The following is a 22,260-nucleotide window of genomic DNA, read 5'->3' on the forward strand; positions in this document are numbered from 1 at the left end:
TTTTTTATATAGACGAGTTTGAACGATACGCGAGTTACTTTTACATTTGCATACAAAGTATCGCCATTGCTAGACTGTTATTGTTTCTCTGAGACTGTCATGCGTATACTCGTACACGTATATAGATACGCATTTTACTTGCGATTGTTAAAAGCGAAGTTGAGCTGAATAAGATTCGTATTAGCTTTACACACGTGGGAGTTTATGAAATTTTTCCATGCGCGCGCGTTGTGCATGCAAAACCATAAGTCGATCGTATAACGTTGGCTTAATATTTTAGCTCTTGCGTGGAATTTCAATTATTAACTTAGCGACAGTTTACATACATAGATGCCCCTTAAAGCCATACTAGAAACATTCTCCCGATGCAACACAAAGATAGAAAACTTTATATATTTTCGATTCTGACGTTTATATATTATTATACAACTCTGAACTTTTACTTTGACTGTATTACGACTATAAAAATGATGCTTGTCGTGTTCTACATCATGCATTTTCACAAAACATATGTATAAACTCGCACACACACACACATTCGCGTGTACAAAGAGCACGATTGGGTCAAGGCGATGGAAAATCTTCGTGAGTTTTCGTTCGAATGTCGTATAATACACGCTATGCAATAAACCATGTGCAGTCGTAAAATTTGCGAGGATACGTGACGAGCTCGATGTAGGCGCGCACACACTGTTCAAAAAATAAACAATATATATTTATTCGGATTTTCAATTCGATCGATGTCGCCCCTAAAGCCTCGCGCACTTTCGTCCACGCGAGATATAAATGGGAAAAATGTTTATCTCTTCTATTTTATGAAAACGAATAAATTATCCGCCGATATCGATCGCGAAAACAATTTCGTAAAATAATCTGAGTGTGACGTTGCTTATAGTATATGTGCACCTTCGTTTCGACCGAGCCTATAACGGAACGTCGTTCACCATATTACACGTGCAACGTTTGCAAACAACGAGGTCTACGAGATATAGTGTGAAAAAAAGTGAATTGCTCAAAAGCCTTGCGTATACATGCATCATACAAATAAAAAGAGCAGCTGCGAATATGCATTCGTAATAAGATTCCATGTTATTTTGATCCCGCGCACACATACATACACATGCGATCGCTGCTATCACAATATAATCGTAAGGAAAGATTATAATATAGTTGGTGGTTCTTGTGTAGTGTAGCCTACTACAATGTAACAACATTTTGTTTGGTTTTTTTAGGGTGAATTTCTGTTTATACGGGCATATAGTCAACCGCTTAAAGTCTCATAAAATTATTCGCCGTGATCATTTGCTATTGTTGACGACGAAGTCGACGTTGGATGACCTTGATTGGTATTTTTTTGAAAGGCTAAATATGTTTTTGGTTAATTTTTGGTCAACTAAAAAGTTTTTCGACTTAGACGGATAATTTTACTTTGTCACTTTCAAATTTACAAATAATTTTACTCGCCATCTTGTGGTGAAGTCTAAAATTAAGTGATATTGGCGTATACATTTTTTTAAACAGTTTAATTGTTATTTTTCGCTCGTTTAAAATATGCTTAATATCATTGGTATCATAGTTATAAATAGAAAAAATTACAAAAACAAGCCAATAAATGGTTATAAATTTTTTAAGGGTCATTTTTTGATCATTAATCCATTTTATTAATGTTTAGCATTTCTAACAGACTTAATTGCGTTATTGAGAATAAACAATTAAAATTAACGAATTTATATGTGTGTGAGGTTCGTACATAGTAAAAAAATTACATTTCTGTTGTTGCTGTGGATTGATTGTGTATAATGAATATAGGCTTCTATAATATAACTTAGAGTCTCGCAGAGAATTGGCAACAAGAGCGATGAAAAATAAGGGAAAGTATTTATGCAATCCTACTTCTTCCCGTACGACTGTGTGAATTTCATTAATAAAAAAGATACGTAAGCGGATCGCGCTCGATGCCAAGCGATCTCTTTAGTTTTATTGACTTTTAGTTGCTGCTGTCTTTATACGATACATAGCGCATACATAATATTGGGCATGTAACAATTTTCTGCCACAAAGAATAAGCTACATCCGGTTAACGTGATAAATCATTTTTTAAGGTATATAGCCAAGAGATCGATCGTGACACGTTTTATATGCGCCGAATGAAAAATAATCCTATGGGAGCCTGTGTGCATACTTGTGTATTGGTACACACGGTTATCCGTGGTGCGCTTGTGTTATAACAATAACAATTGTGCCGCCGTACATACAGCCCCAGTACTCGATGATAAAAGACGAAAGGACGCGAAGAGATACTTCCTACATCGATAAAGCATATATAGCGCACTGTTTACCTGATTATTCACTTTCATCGAGAAGCCTCCGGGAGGTTTTGTTTTCAATTTACACTCAATTGTTACGTAATGCGTTTCACAAGGATGAAATGGAATCGTTGAACTGATTTACATTCAAAAATGTAATATAAATTGGACAGTATTGGTAAACAAAATTTTTTTTAATACGTGAGATGAGTAACATGTAAGCCACTGGAAAATTGTTTTATATTGTAGATGAAAAGAAAAACAGCTGATTTTCTAGATTTTCAAAATTGAGATGATCTTTAAAGAAGTGAATAGTAAATCAAACCGTTTTTTACATCTCTGAATTTTCAATTTAGCCAATTATCCAGAGATTGGATAGAAAAGCCATTTAAGTCAATAAATAAAACAACAACAAAAAAGTCGAGAGGATCTGTCGAAAAGTAATCGCACGAAACGAGTGTAAATTGTATGGAGCGTTGCCTCTGACCGACGTGTCGACGAGAAGGCGTGGATTTATTCAAATGGCTTGACAATGGCAAAAGTCTGCCTATAATGGAGGTTGCGGAGAACGATGCAATGTAGAACATCAGCGTCAGAGCATCGCCCGCCACCATTATCAGAGTATTTCAATCGTGGGCGGTGCAACTCTATGCTGTATACGTAAAGTAAACAATTTGTAGGGTACGCTCGACTTATCATCTTCGCCCGCAGCGCGTGGCGGCAACGATTATTTCCTTCGATCTAGCGTGAAATGAGAAGAGATCCGCAAATGTTTTGCACTTTCGCTTTGACGCGTTCAAGGTTACAAAAAATACATTCTTAACGTTTTCGTCTTTTAATTTAGAAAATCGACATAGGATTTGTGATTTTTCTATTGTACTTTGTTTCCAAGCACGCTTATAATACAGTGAATCTGCATTTTTTCCCTTCACTCAGATTAATTTAGTTTCATTTAAGAACATTAAAACAACTGTGATTTGAGTTCAAATTATAGATTTTTTCATGAATCATTTACAATCATTTTGATTTTCTGATTTTACAAATTTAAACTTGCGTTAAATGTAATATATTTTTCAACAGCATGAGTAATATTATATCATTGACTTTCATCATTGTTAAGAATTAGTGCGACAACTGACATACGAGACATTCGAGCAAAGCACAGAAAATAACGGAAGCCTCCATGGCCTCAAGCCTCTAATCGCCATTCTCCATGCCGTGGATTATGTATGTAGCTGCAAGTACAAGTCACGCTGCGGTAATAAGCCATAGGACACGTAGCAGTATGCCGTACACATTACACAAATAGTGTGCCAAATCGGCAGAGAGAATAAGTGAGAGAGAGAGAGAGAGGGAGAAAGTAGCCACGATAGTATTTTCAGCTTGCAATGCTTACACACGTGATGTTAGTCTTGAACTCATTGCAAAACAGTCATGTATTTGTGCACGTGTGGGTGCATACGTGTGCATGAAGAAGTACTCAATCTACACCAATAATATCGGTATCAAATAAATCGCTGCACTCGCTCAATTCTCGCGGTTGCGGGTTATGAATGCCTCAAGCGTGCAATAAAGGCTGAAACATCATCATCTCTTGACGGTGCATTCGATTATACACACGATGTGTGTTAGTGTACTAGCGCAAAGAGAAAATGTTTGACTGTGTGTGTGTGTGAGCGTGTGCACGCATGCACGCTAGGGCACCTTTTGAGGTATAATTAGTAAATATAATGACCTCTAATGCTAACTCCCTCTCGGCGCAGTTTAATGTGTTGAGCCATATACGAGTGAATCTGTTTATACGTGCACTGGTATATATATATATATATATATTTGTATTATACGTGTCGCAAAGATCGAAGATGCGCCTTTTATGAAAACGACACGCTCTCGCTCGCGGCTTATTCGTTGCCTCTTATAGCATACACCTTCATTAAGCGAACCGTTGCAGCGTATTCCCTTTGCCCGCATTACACTAGGATCGTCTCTCTCTCTCTCTTCTCTCTCACGTTTGAGAGTAGCATGCTTTCGTATAATCCAGCAAGGATAGATGTACAAGCTCTACGTGCTGATTCGATGTGTGTGTTTGTGTGTACGTATATATACTGATCCACGTGTACCATTAGACCAATTACCATTGAAGGTATGTATATAAAACGAGAACGAGAACTTGTGTGTGTGTCAAACGCTGCTGTGCCTTCGATATATACACGGCACGATACACTATACGAGTACAGAGAGTGAAAGAGAATTTTCTCTTTTTCGCGCGAGGATTTGACTCGGATCCACTGGCATACAGAGCTGCTGCTCCCAAGTCACGATGATTAGTTTGCGGGGATTTGACTGCTGCTCGTTGTCGCGTAAGCTCGCTCGCGTGCTCTTGCATACGCGAGAGTCATTTCTACGTGTAAAAGCACGCGAGCGAGCTTTATGCGTTATGTGCAGGTGAGAGCTCGGTAATTAGTCGCTTCAGTCGACCCGAAATTCTAAATGATAAATTTCCGCATAATTACCGTATCGACGAGCAAGGTACTCGCTGTGTCACAACGGTGTTTGTAGCTCATTTTCTTTGCTCGTGCGATTTTGATTTATTCAACCATTTAATGCCACAATTAAAACTGACAGTACAAAGGCAGAGGGCGGCATCGATGACAAAATTACTATCGGCGTACGGAACACACGTGGTCCACGCGACACGCGAAAGTTCACCTCTCTCTCTCTCTCTCTCTCTCTCTCTCTCGAGGTGTGAAGCGTTATTGTATTGGCGCGTGTCCTGGTCCCGATACGTTTGTTTTCTTTGGACTATAAACGATAAATACTATGTATATATGCAAAAATAGGCCCATGCGGCCACGACGACGACGACTATGTCATAGAATTGCAATTGCGACTCAGATTAGATGGCGTCTCCTCCTCGAGTCAGTACCTATATAATGTACAAAACCCTACTAGCTCGAGACTATGTGTATCGGCTCTCAAACTGCTCTCGCGTGCCGCCGTGTGAGAACTCGCGCCGATGTTTGCTCCCAGTGTACCTCTATATACACTCAATACAATTATGTGTTCCCTGCATATATACACAGCCGATCTGCAGCTTCTCAAACTTTGCGAATATATACGTATACATCTTTCGGCAGTCGTAATCGAGAGGCGACTCGATCGCGCGCGCATCTATATGTCGGCGCTGCCACGCGATTAGATTTGGATAGGCTCGATTCCTAGGCTATACGGTGTATTAGGTATCGTTAGACATGCCGAGGAATTCGCGATAAGAATTATACGCTCACGCAATTGTCGGAGCTTTTTCGCATGTCATAGTACGTAGTCCAATATTGCAGTCGATTCTTCTTTTATTCGCTGCTCGTTCGACTAATCTCGCGAGATGATTTTTTGATTAAAAACTTTTAGTGCATACGTATATACCTACACGTCGTACGCTCGAGCTGAACACACACGTGACACACAATTGCGATGCGAGAAAGAGAGATGGTATATGTCGTCGCCGATGTTATCTTTTTATCGATCGGCTCCTTTCGAATGAACCGATCGCCGGGGCTGCTATGTACACAAAGCGAATAGTATATTGCACCGAGCGGCAAAGCGCGAGAGTTCAAGGACTTTAGCCGCCGCAGCGTGCAGTGACTTCTTTCTATGTGTAACGGCGACGACGCGCGCGATTATTATAGTGCGTTCGCGGCAACGAAGCGGTCTCGTTTTGCCTGTTTTTTTTTCTTCGGTTTTTTTACGACGCCAAAAGCATTAAGTGGAGCAACGAACGCACAAAAACACTCGCGCGCAGCTCTTTTGTACATTATGCCCGCGCTTATGATAATAGTTACTTTTTTAATTGCTATGGAATTACTGGATAATTGCTCGGCGCCCGATAAAATTGCTGCAGACGCTCTCATCGAGACGCGCCAAGTGCATCGGATATATAGAAAAGTTGATTTTTCTGTTTACTCAAGCTCAAGCGTAGCAGCGCGACGACGATTGACGCGCATTTATTTACAATTTGGATTTTGCCGCGCAATTCCTGCTCGATCATCGCGAAATTAATTACGAGCTTTATTTACGAGCGCGTCTTTATGGTATATACGCGCGCCAGTGATTTTTCTCGCGAAAAAACACCGCGCATCTATTTAATTATTTTTGTTTCATAAAAACGTTTATAATGCGCACTTGATGAAGCACAGATGATCCATTCACGGCCTATGCAGCAGTGTGCTATCTAAAAATAGCGAAAAAACTTTCCACGTACATCGCGCGCGCGCTAAACGGAAGTAAATCGAGCGTATAATAACGTACTTGTCAAAGGATTTTTTCTGCACTCCACGTTGTGCAAGACTCGACTCAAAATTTATTCTTAATTATTCATTCGCCTCGTTTTATACATGGAAAAAGAAATTGAAGAAAATTGGATAACGAGCGAAAACGCGTGCATCAAAAAAGATGAGATATTAATCACGTTTAGTGGTTGTACAGCAGCAGCAGCAGCAGCAGCAGCAGCAGCAGCAACGCGTTATATCACTTCTCGCTGCATCGCGTAGTGTACGTAGACGCTCGAGCGCGCATTAGTTCGGGGGTTTTATAATTTCTTACGACTATACGCTACAACTAAAACCTCCATTTCTACATAATCGAAGTTTTTCTCTCTTTCAACGTACACGTAGTAGTGGGTTTACCTTAAACTCGCAATGTGTGCATATCCGAGAGATACCGCGGCCATCCAGGCCCATTTGAATTCATAAGCAGTTGAAATAAACAAAATCACACGGTCTAGCTATGTATACGCGTGCTATACGTATAATATGTGTTCTGGCTAAGGAAGCAAATTAGCATTAGTCTTATTACACGAATGTATCACATAAATTATACATACGTGATGCACATTGTGTATTATATGATTCCACGGATAGCTGCTGCCGTTGCTGCTGCGGTGGCCCATACAGCATCATCAGTGTATGTATTAAGAGATGTACGTGCTCTCCTGTGCGCCACTTGCGGGCCTCAAAGTATTTGTGCGCGCGCGTATGGAGCATTTCACTTTTGCTTGTATATGTAACGCTCAGCAGCAGCAGCAGCAGTCTCGGCTACACGCGGGCTGCTACAAGTGAGCTCTGCTGCTTCTGCGAAGCGATACATGCACTCACACTGCAGCAGCATAATAATAAGCTATAAGTACGTACTGAACACACATACACACAAACATACGCGTGCATATATGCGGACACCTTATGCGCGCTCTAACGAGAGACAAGATCGACACGAGATTGCGATAATAAGCGGCTTCTGCAGCAGCAGCAAACGTTACCGAAAAATTTAACCACTTGTACAATGTGTGCGTGTTTGTGTGTGCATAGGTGCTGATATTTACGAGTATGTACGTACGTAGCTTTGTTGTATGTGTGTACATGCGGGCCGCGCGTATATGCAAGTAGTACTAGCAGCTGTTACGGCATCGTCGCGCATTATGTGCGCTCACGCAATGTATGTAATGCATAAGAAATGTTTCCCTCTTTTTATATTTTTCAATACCAATGCACGCCTGAATGGTTTAAACTATACTCGATATAGCCCCCAATGTATTCGCTCCTGGTATTTGGCTTATCTGCAACATTGCTATACATTATTTTTATTAGCCGCGTATTGCGTGTGAGTGTGTGTGTGTGTGTGAGTGTTTGTGGACGCGGAGCGATCAATGCGCGATATTTTAACGCGCGAAATGTTAGCGCGCTCGCGCGTCTTCCACGCGCCGCTCTATGTGCTGCAGCGCGTATTACGGAGAAAGAAAGAAATCGATTGTTCCGCGATATGGCGGCGATGGTGATGATGATGATGATGCCCGGTGTGACGATGCACTTAGCGATAATAGACCAACTGTGCGGCCAGTTATGTGCGCTCTTACATATACCCACGGCTCGGCCTCGTTCGATGTTTACTCGCAATTTCACACATACGCAGCAGCCACCGCGTACGTCTGGGTAATTTCGATAAATATGGCTTAAATTCACAAAGCTCTGCTTCCTTATATGTTGTGCTTTAAATTTTTTTGTGCACGATTTCGTCGCCTTATATATCGCCCGATTGTAACCCGATTAGGACTATGTTTAAAGCTCCGTTTAATCGAATGTTCTCGTGTACTTTTATACATAAATAGCTGAACGAAAAATGTCTCGGGTAATGAAATAACATTGTAACGCGAGTGCACAAGATGGAAACAACCGTTATTATATTCTCGTTTTATCGTTGGAAATAATAACTCATAAAATGAAATATACATTGTCTCTCGATTTTGTACATATTGAAATGCGAAATCCATCTTTACGAGAATCGCGCAAGAATTATCGTATCGTAAAAAAAACAATCGGGAGGGAAAAAAATCGAGAGACGCTTTGTACGGACGAGCTGACGCGCGTGCGAAGTATAAAGAGCCAATCAATAAACGATCATCTATAGAGAGCAGCAGGGTCTTTTATGGAAGCAGCTTCGCAAAAGCGTTCGTGCCAGGCAATCGTTATTATAACAATTGTTAGAAACTGTTAATACCATACGGATAATGCTACTGTGAATATTTATAACCTGACTCGCATCTCGAATAACAATAACAATAATCTTCGACAAGTAAAGAACAAATGCAATGTGTAAGATGCGAGAAGCTGTATTTATATATCGTACATAAAAATTGCTTATCAACGTCGTGAGCGTCTTCTCCGCACGTTTTCGCGGCTCTGGATATGCTCACGTGATAAAAGTACGTGTATGCACACATCCATTGAAGTGTGCGAACTCCAAGATGAGACCGATCTCTTGTCTTGCATTATTTTCATTTGTAATGTTGAACACGCAGACATGTACGAGTTGCAGAAATAATCAGAAGATGTGAGGAGAGCTTTGAGGATTAGCGTTTTCTGTGTATATTTTTCACGTGCCCTTTTGAATCTGTATAGAATACAGTGCAAACAATGCATGCACCGACAAAAGTTAAGGAAATGGAAATGTAGCCTGCTCGATCGTTTATCCTTCCTTATGTACTAAAATACATGTGTGTATGGGAAATTATTTTCAAAACATGAGCTTTTTACTATCAATGGTGGTAAATAAAAAAGTATTTTTCAAATTTCAAATCAATTTACGTTACTTTAAAAAAAAGTTAAATTTCATACAAAACAAAAATAAATACACATGCGAAAACCATGAATAGGTCTCGTTTTTTCCTCAACGCACAATTTTCTTTTACTACTCATATTGCTTGCGAGACACGTAAACGGTAGTCTCCCCCTTTGCTCCATCTCGACAAAGATTTATGCATCCTCTCGCGTAAAATAAAGGGGAAAAAAATTACAATTCGATCATAACGGTTTCGCAACTCTACGCGTGCACGCAGGACACCTTTAAAGTATCGCGAAAATTCAACGTAACCGCGCGTATCACTCTTTCGAGCTTGAGATACATATAATTCTTGTACGCGAAGAAGAATAGGAAAAAGCGCGCGGGAGAGGCATTTGTGATTACACACGCATAAATGAAGTTTTGCGAGTTACGAAAAATGTAGGTCTACACCTATACATGTGCGAGACAAGATTTTTTACGAGCTGTTTTCTCACTTCTTTTTTCTCTTTCGCTTTCGTGACCGAATGGCCTGTGAAGGCGGTAAAGAAGTCGACGCTGGGAGCTGTGAACGTGGGCATGGAAATCGTATAGCATATGGTTACTCTATAATATACGGGTATTAGCGCGCTCGTATCCGCAATCGCTGAAATATTGTATGCAATGCCGCTGAGTTCGGCAAAGACAACAACAACCCTTCAAGCCAATTTACACGAGAGAACTCTCGTGTAACAACAGAAAGAGAGGCTCGATATCAATGGCTTTTTTTTATTCTTTTCGCAACCCGTTGTTCTCCATTGAATTTTTTATCAAGCCAGATCGCTAAGTATACGGCCGCGCGAGATCGATATTTAGATCGTTATTTAGAAAGATTAATTAAGCGTGTGAACCGATTATTTTTCTCGCGATTGTACTGCTAGTCCCTATTCTTCGCGCGGGGGTTTTGCCACGAGCTTCCCCGCACTGGCAATTTGCTTCAAATACGGATATGATAAAGTATTTATGGATATGGAAGTAGGTTAAGGTTTTTGCTACTGTATATGTGGGTTGAATATATGCGAGAATTTCATTACTTATCGCCTCTCAGGGCATTAATGCGAGCCTGCTTACTTCGTATCCCCCTCGCATTGTAACAAACTCCCATTTGAACGAGTGCAAGATAAAGAAGAGTATGAAAAGTTTTATTCTTATTCAGCATAATAATGGGGACTGTATTTTTACAAATAGAATTTCTCTCGCTCGAGCTGTAACTTTCATACAGCAAAATTTTTGCCATTAATGCAGTATAAGATACTGGACTGCAGAAGATTACGCTTCAACTCAAATTTATACCAGATTTTTTCATACGTATTGAATTTAGCATAAATCAATAAGAATCTAATTGAATTAAAACTAATTATAAGTAAGGTTTTCAATCGAATTAAATACATAAAAAAATAGAATCAATCACTACTTTTGCAATATCTACCTCAACGAACTTTTTGTTTTAAATTTAACTCTTGAGTAACTCTGATCCATTTTGGGTTAATTTACTTAAGAATGTAAAAGTGTCACAGCGAATCGATTGAAATAATTCAATTAAATTCAATGATACCTGTCTTACTTTTGATTTAAATTTGAAGTCGCTAGGTATTAAAAGGAATTTCTCAACTCCGCATTGATGTCAAGCTTATAAATAGGTCATCCTGCGTAAACGCATATCATTTAAACTGAAAAAGTATACTGATGGCAAAAATAAAGGAGCAACACCTTGCATTTGTTTAGAATGTACGAATAGGAATACTAGTCGGAGAAGCTAAATGTATAAATCTCGGATGAAAGTCGTTCATTCTCCTAACGTTCGATTTGTGCGCGCATAGCACAGAGTTACGAAATTAGCTGAGCTTAAAAAAAACGCCAACAGAATTGAGCTATATTCATGGGAGAGCTCCGCGCTCTTGTTTGGCGCGGGCTTGACAGTCTAAATATCAGTTTTCTACCATCCACTTAAGCATTCTGATCCCGATTTGTGTTTATTATACAGAGCAGGAGTCGAAGCAACTCGAGTTGCGTCAGTATACAATACAATGCCAATCACTTTTTTAGCTCTTTAAAAATTCCATCGATATTCAAAGAAGCCTAATGTTTACCTTTGGTGTATAGGTCGCAGGAAATAGGAAAAACATTGCACACTGACAATAATTGGTCATAAAGCAATTATCTTTGAGCTAATAATTCCATCTTGCAATGAGGCTATTCTGCTTCAAATCATTTGCAACAGACAAAGTTTAAAATATTTTGAGCTAAGAAGCGGGGACTTATATATGAAAACATCATGTTAACCACTGTCAATTTATGTATAGGCCACCTGGCGGCTATGAATGAATTTTGAAATTTATTCGTAAGAAAAGCTTTCATGTGGTGTGGAGTTAATTCCGAAGAAATTTCAAAATCAAAATTTCGAATTTGAAACTTTGTTTCAAAAAATCTTAAAATCCAAACATAAATCAAATTAAAATAAATGCCTTTTTGCATTAGTTTGAATTTATCTACATGGTATGTGAAGGAAAAAACTTCCTTCACTTTAACATTAATTTTGGTGTAAATATTTTAAACAGTATTGGTATCAATTTGAAACAATGTACATTGTATTTTGTTTCACATAATTCCGACAAAATACGCTAACTTTGGATGATCCCGTTTCCTGTTATTCTTTGTTTTAAACAAATTCGCATCGCAAGTACGAAACTGGAACATATTTTGAAGCATAAGTCGATAAGCCCATAATTTAAATTCTTCATGTTTTATTTTACTAATTGAAAAAGTTTATTTAATTTTTCCCCGATAGATATTTTGTAAAATAGTTATTCATGCGACAAGTGCTCAAAAGGCGTTTTTTTCTATACAATAATGACAACATTGGAGCTGACGGTGGCATACATTGAAAGCCTAGTGCTTGCTCAGTTTATGTTTTCGGATCATGCGTGCAACATGTGCCCTTTGCCATATGATTATAAACAAGTATAGTCACCAACTGGTGCAAAAGAACAACTTGTCCAAATAAATTATTTTAAAATCGTCAAATAGTAAAATAAGTTGAATTAAACGAGTAGAACGTTATTAATATTGTTCCAACTACAAATCATACAGCAGTTACGGAGCGAGCGCAAAAGCATAGACGACTATCGGAACTAGAAGGATAACTACGCGAAAAGATCGAGTAGATAATTACAGAGTCGACGCGGTACAAGGATAACGTACATACAGTAGGGATGGCGTGTTGTTGAACCACTTCTGATTTGGCTCGGGAAAAACTCTGCCGTCAACAAATAATTTTCCCTATTCTTTTCGCTCTTAATGCGTTTGCTGCTAATATTTGCGTATCTGACGAGAGTAGCAATCGAATAAATCATAATATTGTAATAATTATGTGACGTCGTAAACATCACCTCGACGTTTATAGAGTCGCGCAGTAACCGTTACATCATCTAAAGTAATTTTAACTTGACTGTAGAGCCAATAAGTTCACTGCTCTGGCATGTACAATCCTGATTTAAAGTATTTTAAATTATACTCTTACATGAATTCATTTTAAGATAATGAAAATTCTATAATCGATCATGCGAAAGTTTTTTTTATCAAATTACGAATACTAATTAGTGAAATATATTTTTTCTATGGAATTGAAAACAATACAACAAAATTTTAGTTGAGAATGAATTTGAATTCTCAGCTATTAAGCACTCGAGCTGAAACTTACCATTTACTTTTATATTACAAAATTTTTCAGATAAATATACGTTTCTTAAGCTGCACTACGAGATTTTATAAATTTTATAATAAAATGAGAAATAGCATCGAACCATATAGGAAAATAAAAAATCATCTATTATATTTTTTACTTTATTTCTGTTTCAGAGGCTATGGATAGGAGACAAAACCGACCAGGTGCAAGGACCCGTGCGAATCGTCCATCGTTTTGTCGATATGCCAAAGCAGTCGGCTAGCTTCTATAATACTACTAGTCGAAAAATAGAAAAGGTAGGTGTAATTAGTCATTACGAGTTTGAATGGGTAAACGACCCCTATCGGAGATAATTTTTATCGTTCACTCGCACTCTCGTGCTTGCTTAATTTTCTTCAGCAAATATAATTTGCTTTCGTTATGAGCATGCGCGATGCGTGCGAGTCACCATCGTCATTGTTTTTATCTCTTCTGCTTGGCACATTCACTGCAACCGTAGGTGTCTTGTCGGTCTGCCGAATCGCTGAATGTACGTGTATTACGTGTGTGCACGTACGTATAAGTACGAGAGATGGTGCAATAGACAGTCGTTCGCAAGGGACTGACGAAATATTTCTCTTCTTGCACTGCTACCAGGGAGCGCGAAGAAAAAAACAGAGCCAAGATAGGGGCAAGGTCAACTTTTAAGATTCCGGCTATTGTTGAGAATCAGATTAGGAGTGAAAAAGCCACCGCTCGCGCTACATCAGATTTCGCGGTGGCGAAAAAAAGCTGCGCGCGCGTTATCGATTGTTTTTTTACCTCCTCCGCGCGCGATGATACTGACTTACACAGGCCTGCATAGCAGATCTTGCTCGAGATTTTCTGGCACACATACTTATACGTAATACATCTATAGACGTATCATCTTACTTCGTTGGACTTCCCACATTTTTCCTCGTGCAAGTGTATTTTAAGCACCGGCGATCTCAGTCAAACAGGGTTTATCACTAATAGCCCAACGTACGCGTGGCTCTAATACCAACTACTGAATTTGACCTTTTGTTTTGTTTTAGGAAAGAAACTTTGAAATATCATAGAGAAGTTAAGTTACTTTCGTGCTCGAGATGTGAGGTACTTTCAAAATGAGGATTGCGCCATATTTCAGTACACGCGAATTGTAACGATTTCGTTAATGAACTAATGTATCTTTAACGAATATTTATGATCATTATGGTCGAAATAAATGAGTGCTTTAACTAATTCATTTTATTGATCAATAAATATTAATAGTTCATTTTCAAAGACATCTTTGAACGTTCGAATCTCATCCGTACAAACGGCCTATGTAGTTCAAGTCAAGTTTTTATAACTGTCAATACACGTTAATAACTTACTATGCGTCAGAACAAATGAAAAATTTTTCCATTATTTTTTTTAATAAGGTTTTCACGTTGGAGCTATTTCTAGATTGCAAGTACGACAGAAGAATGATCGACGAATCCTAGACGTGCTTGCGTCTATGTAATGTTTGTTCTGTAAAAAAAAATGGCATTGCAGCCGGAAATTCGTCTGCATTTGGAAATTATTGTAGCTCGAGTCTGTTGTGTCACTGCTTTTCTATTTTGTAAATTACCTATTTATGTTCAGGATGTAGGACAAATCATTAATCACAGCAAACAGTACTGGTCTTATACCAACTTTACAAAAGTTTCGAGGAAGAAAATTTATTCTAGTTTTGATAATTATATTTACATACTCAGCTCGTCGCTTCATTGAAAATTGAAAAAAGTTCGGTCGGTTAGAAATGAAATTTCAATTGAGTGAAAAATTAATATCTCAATAACTCTTGACACAGTTATGCAGAACAGGTTTATCGTAGGCTTCGGCGAGAATGCACTATTACTACAACTCGGACAATCGTGCGAGATCTTACAATCGCGATTTCCTTCTCGCGACCAGCTCTCGTTGATAATTAAGATAATCATCAATTTTTCACAACGCTGTTATTGTCTCGGCTTGATTTTTATTCTGCCATTTTTCAAATCAATCTTCGTCGTCGCTTTCGAGCTCTATTCATTAATTTCTCGATTGTACGCGCGCGCGCGCGCTAACCGCTTCTATATAGCTGCCAAGTCGCGCGTTCGCTCTTGGAAAAAAAAAGAAAAATGTTCTCAATCGGTTTCGAGATCGTTTATGTTTTTTTTTTATCCGCGTACAAATGCCCATGCCACCAAGGTCATTATGTAGTGCGCAGTCTCGTTTCCCAGTGAAAAAATAAACGAAAAATTGCGAGAAGAAAGCCGTGGAGGGAGTAAAAATGGTTTAGTTTCCAACGTTGTGAATGCGTGCTCGTTGAGTAGCGTTTCATTTTACAATCGTTTTGTTCTCGTTTTTCCGACCTACCATTTATAGATTAGATGAGATATCGATTAACCTGCGCTCTCATGTATAGAATAGTTCCATTTCATGCGGGATAAAATTTACCCACATTTTTTAATATCGATATATTATGAAAACAGATGTGAATAAAAGAACATAATGTATTTATGGATAAACTAGAAACTAATTATTAATCAGATGAAAAATTCTACTAATAATCATTTGACGTGTCACATAAATATACGATAAAATGAGACATATAATCTTTTAGCTATATTAAATACCACAACGGTGATTTTATATATTATTGTTTGAACGTGCAGGTTCACGGATGCCTTCCAGCCATGGGTTACAGTTTCGCCGCCGGTACTACGGATGGCCCAGGATCATTCGCCTTCGAGCAAGGAACTACAACGTCTAATCCAATGTGGAATCTGGTGCGAAACTTTTTGGCAAAACCAACGGACGAGGATGTGCGCTGCCACGAACCTAAGCCAATTCTTTTGGCAACTGGTCGCGTGAGTAATTCGATTTTAGAAATTAATTATAAACGCATGATTGCATTATCCTATTAATGGATATCCCGTGTAAGTCTGAAGTATACAATTCTGCGTTTTATTTCTAGCTCAAAAGCTGTACGGTCATTCGAGCTAAAAACAAAAAATTTGTTTGACACAGTGCCACATTGACCTCGAAAACGAATGGTGTATGAGGGAGGGAAAAAACACGAGATGATCGCTAACGATTTTACAGTCATTCTGGCTGGTAATGATAAAAGCAGTCTGCGCGTCCGTGAATGTAAATAGTCAGCGCGATATGTTTATTTTGTCTGTCGTGTCCTACATCAAAGGCTGAACATTTTCTTTCAAACTTACTAAGAGACTGTGGAACGCCGATTTAATGGATTGAGAGCCTAAATTTACCTAGAGAGCATGAATAATTTTTACACCTTGGCACTCGAACGCGAACGTACACAAACTTTGAAATGATTCATACTAATTTATTATTAATGACATTATACGTTAGTTGATAATTTATTACATCTGAGCTAGCTATGAGCTTGTTATCATCAATGTTGATGGCAATCCTGTAGATAAAATTACCAAGATTTAAACTGTGTAAGACTTAAGTTTGCACTAATAGAGGATTAAGATGCCGAGTTCGGTGCAGTAAATGTTTGTTATCTTCGCGCTAAACTTGCGAATTTCTACTCAAGCCTCATGAATGGAACATTATGGAATATTACTCACACAGCAGCATCGTCGAGTAATTATTCGCGTGTCGTTCGATATTCATACACCACGCCAAAGTGTAATGCGGCAACGAGCGAGTTTCTAATTATTTTTAGCTGTACACACTTTTGTAGCGCGCAAAATACAAGCGAGACGAGATAATAAACGACCATGAAAGTGTGTGTATGTGTGTGTAAGCTCATAATGTGTACATCTCATAATGAACTGCAATACGCGTTTAAGTTCGTGAAAGCCTTTATCGCGATGCGAAAAGAGAGAAGGAAGTTATAATACAATTTCACTTTGCGTAACAAATATTCGTCTCTTTCTCTCTAACTGTCTGTCTTTCTCTCTCTTGTACTCAGCAGTCGGCGCGCGGAGTTCGTACATATGTCCTTGCTCTTGTTTTTCACGAAAAGGATAATGGGCTCATTAGTCGTTTAAACAAATTGAACCATGCCTTTTTCTCCGCCAAAGTTACGCAGGCTTACATGCTTTTTAATTCTCCTCCGAGGAATACTTTGGTGCGCGCACGTCTGGACTCGATTTACATGCGCGCGCTTGAGCGATCTTTAGTAATCATCGCCAACTGCTCGACTGCAATCGAAAGGTGCATAAACGTTACTCAAGCTGCGGTATCTCCAAAACGATTAATTAAAATATTTCGTGGACTTAGATGCTTTTACTTGTCCAACGCCGATCGAGCCTAAGTCGTAGATCGAGCGAAAGTCATTTCCACAACGTCGAAGCGCACCACGATCGTCAAAATTCAATTTGTTCTTTTTAATTGTCAAGCCTAGATTTGTTGTAAAAGTTCCCTTTGATGTAATAAATTTATGCTGTAGACCAACTTTAGAATAGAATTTAACAATCTTCATTTTACGAGCTATATATTCATTAGATCAAGAACAAAAATGACGATCGTTTATTTACAGATGACGTTACCGTACCAGTGGCAACCCCAGATCGTTTCGACGCAGCTCGTCCTCATTGGCAATGTCGTGCTCGCCGGTGTACCAGGCGAATTTACGACTATGTCCGGCAGACGACTTCGGGAGATGGTGAAATTCACCGTGAATGAAACGGATCCGAGCATCAAAAACGTTAACGTCATAGTAGCCGGTCTTTGTAATACCTACAGCGATTACATTACAACGCCGGAGGAATATCAAGTACTTATAATCTTGAATTTGCTAGAGCGTGGTCCAAGAAATCTTGAAACATAAAACTGCTAATTTTTTAATTTTTGAAAATTATCTTGAATGAAGTTTAAAAATTGCTCGTGAAAATGCAGATAATTTATGTTCGAATCAATTTCACTCATTTACAATGTTTTATTTATGTAAAAAATGCAATAAGGAAATTAAAAAAAAACTAGCGCGCGGGTTTATAAAAATTAGTTAAACTCAAAAAAGTACGAGCTTTTTTTTATTACAGATCCAACGATACGAAGGAGCTTCAACAATTTTCGGACCCCATACTTTGACTATTTACCTTGAGCAGTATCGCGATCTTGCCAAACATGCAGTTCTCGTAAGTACTATAACGCCATTCTTTGCTACGCGTGTGAAATGCACAGAGAATTTCGCAAAACTTTTGGGTACGTATACATGAAATATATGAAAAAGTAACTGGGACATTTTTGCTAAAAAGGGAAAACCTGTCGATGCCGGACCAACTCCCGTGGATTTATCGAAAAACAGATTAATAAGTTTGATGCCTCCTGTGATCTACGACGCGCCCAAATGGGGCAGAGAGTTCGGCGAATGCATTCAAAAAGCGCAACTTGTGGCTCGTCCTGGTGACGTCGTTGACGTAAAATTCGTAAGTTTTCGTTTTTTAATTAAATATTACCGTTAAACAACTTGCAACGTATTTATGTTTGTACATTTCACCCGGTAACGAGCTTTCGCACAAAAAAAAGAACCGATGTTATATACGCCGTCGATGGAAAATTCAGTTTACAATAAGATGTATACGAGCTCGGTTACAATCTGCAACAAGTCCGCGTGGCTATATTATTGTACCAAAAAAAAAATTAACTCGTCGACAACCGATGATACTCCTCTCTCGCGTATGTGGGAAACAATGAAAACGGAAGTCACTCGTTCTTTTTTTTTGTCATCCCGCCGCATCCGAACGTTCACTTTTTCACAGATCCATCTCTAATTCCTATTTTTCGACGAGTATCGCAAAACTATTCAGGCATTCCTTCCGAGAGCGTCCACGTGCGCACGCACGCACATAGCTATGTAAAAGTTCACATCTTCCTACATACGTATGTAATGCCGCACACGCGGTTCACTCGATTAGACTTCGATACAAAGCTGGCAGCTTTCGCGTAAGAGACTTTCGTATTGCATTTCCCTCGTACGTGCGGTTTTTTCATTCTTTTTCGTCGAATTAAACCGAGCTAGCTATACGGAACATTCATAAATATTCACACGGCAGATATCCCCCTGCGCGTGCAAAAAGCGTCAGTGCGTCGGGATCGAGCAAAAAGATGCGCAGCCTAGATATTATATACATATTATTTTCTAGCACTGCCGAACGCTGGAGAAACGAGTGCATCTCAAAATATGTGTACAGCAAATGCTCTAAAGAGTAAGTTGAGCATCTCGTCGTAATAAGACCGATTGTATAAGGATTTTACGTAAAAACGCCCTCGTTTTGGGCAAAGTACTCTCTCTCTCTTTCTCTCTCTCTCTCTCTCTCTCTCTCTCTCTCTCTCTCTCCCTTTTCCTGTCTATGTTTAAACGTATATACACTGCTCTCTAGCTGAGCTTGCGCAACAAGCTATATGTATGCATGGAGATGTGAGTATACGCGTACATGCGAGAAGCAAGGTCCAAACGAAATTGCCCGAGTCATGCATGCATGTATGTATATTGGCATTATTTTCCACTTTTTTTGTTCCAAATCTTGACCAAGTGCTACTCGATTGGGTCGTATTCTATGCAGTTTAAATGGCCACTTTGTATGGATTGTACTAGATTTTTTTTTTTTTTTTGGGCAAAATGCGTTTGACATACTCGTTAACGCAAGGACAATTACTGCACGCGCGCTCGTCGGTGGTGGGCGTGGGAAATAATGCACTCGTATATTGTGTATGCGTGTACACGTGTGCACACGTTCGATTTTCCGTCTGTCATGCATGTTTCCGAATGTCAAATTCGAGGAGCGAGCCGCGACGGTGCTTTTAATACGCACAATATGAGTCCTTGTGGGGACTGCCGGTCGAGCGATTTATGAATTATACGGTTTGGAATTTCATTTTAACGCCTGGAGAGAGAGAGAGAGAGAGGATCCTTTTTTGATATATGCTCGCTCGTAATTTTTACATTCGTGCGTGCCAATTATTATTATCGGCGTCGTCGCATACGTATATAGAGACGTTCGTAAAGTACAGTACTAGGATAAATTGCTGTACTTGAATAAACTCAAGATAAAGTTGAGATATAAAAAGTTTCGGACGTGAATCTCCGTTACAACATTTTTGACCAAAAGATAATTTTTTATCTCTTGATAAATTCTGATCGTATGGTCGTATTAATTAACCGAGCATCTTATTTAAAGATTTCAGGTCATCCAAGAAATAATTTCATGACCGGAAGTAGTTACTTGGCCGTTGAAAAATTAGAAGCAGATGAAACATGGACTGTTGTAGCAACCGATGCGGATTGGGAAACGAAGTAAGTTGATAATTGCTTTTAATGTTGAAACATTTTCAATTTCGAGTTGTAAATTGCGATAAACTTACATAGATTCATATGGGAGAGAACCTCGTCGCTTTTGGGGTCCAGTCAAGTTACCGTGAAATGGGAAGTTCCAGAAACAGTTGTACCTGGAGAGTACAGAATCAGACACAATGGTTACTACCGTTACATACTCGGTGGTGTATATCCTTACGAAGGGGTCTCCAATCATTTTCAAGTAAGTTGAATTCAATTTATTTGCATAGCATTGATAGTTTCAACGTTTAACAATTAAATACATTCGTCACTATGCTTGTAGGTTAAACCTGACGTATACTATTAGAACAAAGCGACGTTTCAAAAATGGCAATCGATGAAGCTAAAATATTTGCCATTGGAAAGTTTTTGTTCCATATTTTCTTGCCAAAACGATTATTCAATTATTGTAAGTTCAAATAGTTCCATGTGAAGACGCTTGTAAAAAGCATTCGATGAAAATAATCACTTTTTATTTGCATTAAATAAATGAAACTCAGTAATTGAGATATTAAAGTATAACTATGAACTATGAATAAGAGTGAAATGCATTTGTATCTGTTTAATATTCTTTAAAGTAAACTCAACTGCCGTAAAAATGATTTACTGAGATTAAGAATTTATGAAGTGTAAAGTTATGTTTATACTATTTGGGTTGTACGAAAAAATATGTAAACTTTACTACATAGTAATATAAGTGTGATACGAAATATTTTGACGAACTGTTTGTATATGAACTATAATATATACCAAAACATTAATAAATAATAAAAATTTTATTCCAAATGTATTTATTTGGGGTGTTTTATAAGGGTGTGTTTTATGAAAGAACTGGAAAATTGACAGTGACCCTGAGGTTAAGAAACCGTTCGGCTAATCGAATGTAATTATACCGCATGGTGTGAACGACCTCAACAATTGTTTCATTATGCAAGACAATCAAGTTCGTATAATTGAGATTTAACCTAGCCACGGAAAACGCAAAGTAAAAGTTCCATTTACTTCTTTTATCGCGTAATTCGTTTATATAGTGGAAAAAAATTTTTTTTCGCAGTGGTGACTTTAAGCATTAAAAGAATTAAGGCATACGGAATATAGAAGCCTCGAAACCTGTTTGAGAATGGTCGATTTAAAGTATATTTAAAAAACTCGAAGGAATTCTAACGGTACAAAATCTGCATTTTATACTTTGAATATCCAGTACCTAGCTTAAAAGAATTTTATCTGACAAATTTCATCTCTCTTTGTTCTCACGGAAAAGTACCTTACATTTCCTACATCGAGAGAATAAAAAAATTCGAAGAATAAGTGTAATATCGACGTGCTCGAATTCACACATTTTAGACGGGACATGATAATGACCGCAAAAAGTATTCACAATTTTTTTCGTTCAATGCACTCGTGCTAAAAGTCTATGAAAGATCTTCGATTCCGTCATCTTTATTGAGCATTTTTGATACAGCTTGACTCTCCATTTGATTTTGAATATAGTGTAGTATCAGTCAACACTACGAACAGGAATATCAATGTCTTCAGAAGAAAGCGTACTTCTTGTATTTTTTATTCAATCTGTGACATATTTTATTTCAATTCTAAAAAATACATATTTCTTCAATCATATGAAATTATTTATGTAAAAAATTATTGAAAATTGTTTTTTTTACTTGGGTTGGAATTTTTTTGTGCACTTTGTCAGTCTCTTTCTCAAAACATTCAAGATTTTATACTTTTAATTAAAATATTTGAACGAATTATTTTCACTGCTCGTCATAGCTCGCAAACAAAAATCGTTATCGCAA

The 22,260-nt window shown here is 38.3% G+C and overlaps 1 protein-coding gene across 6 annotated transcripts in view; it reads left to right on the forward strand.

Moving 5' to 3' along the window:
* LOC106650919 (neutral ceramidase) overlaps positions 1 to 21,222 on the forward strand; it is a 61,161-nt gene extending 39,939 nt beyond the window's left edge. For all 6 annotated transcript variants that reach the window (XM_014369189.2, XM_014369190.2, XM_023463067.1 and 3 more), the window contains 8 exons: positions 13,311 to 13,433; positions 15,822 to 16,016; positions 17,666 to 17,902; positions 18,168 to 18,263; positions 18,384 to 18,554; positions 20,307 to 20,422; positions 20,495 to 20,663; positions 20,745 to 21,222. In XM_014369189.2, coding sequence (XP_014224675.1) covers positions 13,311 to 13,433; positions 15,822 to 16,016; positions 17,666 to 17,902; positions 18,168 to 18,263; positions 18,384 to 18,554; positions 20,307 to 20,422; positions 20,495 to 20,663; positions 20,745 to 20,768 — 1,131 coding nt within the window. In that variant the 3' untranslated portion in view covers positions 20,769 to 21,222. The remainder of the gene's footprint in view (positions 1 to 13,310; positions 13,434 to 15,821; positions 16,017 to 17,665; positions 17,903 to 18,167; positions 18,264 to 18,383; positions 18,555 to 20,306; positions 20,423 to 20,494; positions 20,664 to 20,744) is intronic.
* The last annotated feature ends 1,038 nt before the right edge of the window (positions 21,223 to 22,260 follow it).

The sequence above is a fragment of the Trichogramma pretiosum genome, unplaced genomic scaffold (genome assembly GCF_000599845.2).
Source record: "Trichogramma pretiosum strain Unisexual culture from Peru unplaced genomic scaffold, Tpre_2.0 scaffold19, whole genome shotgun sequence".
Taxonomy (NCBI): Eukaryota; Metazoa; Arthropoda; class Insecta; order Hymenoptera; family Trichogrammatidae; genus Trichogramma; species Trichogramma pretiosum.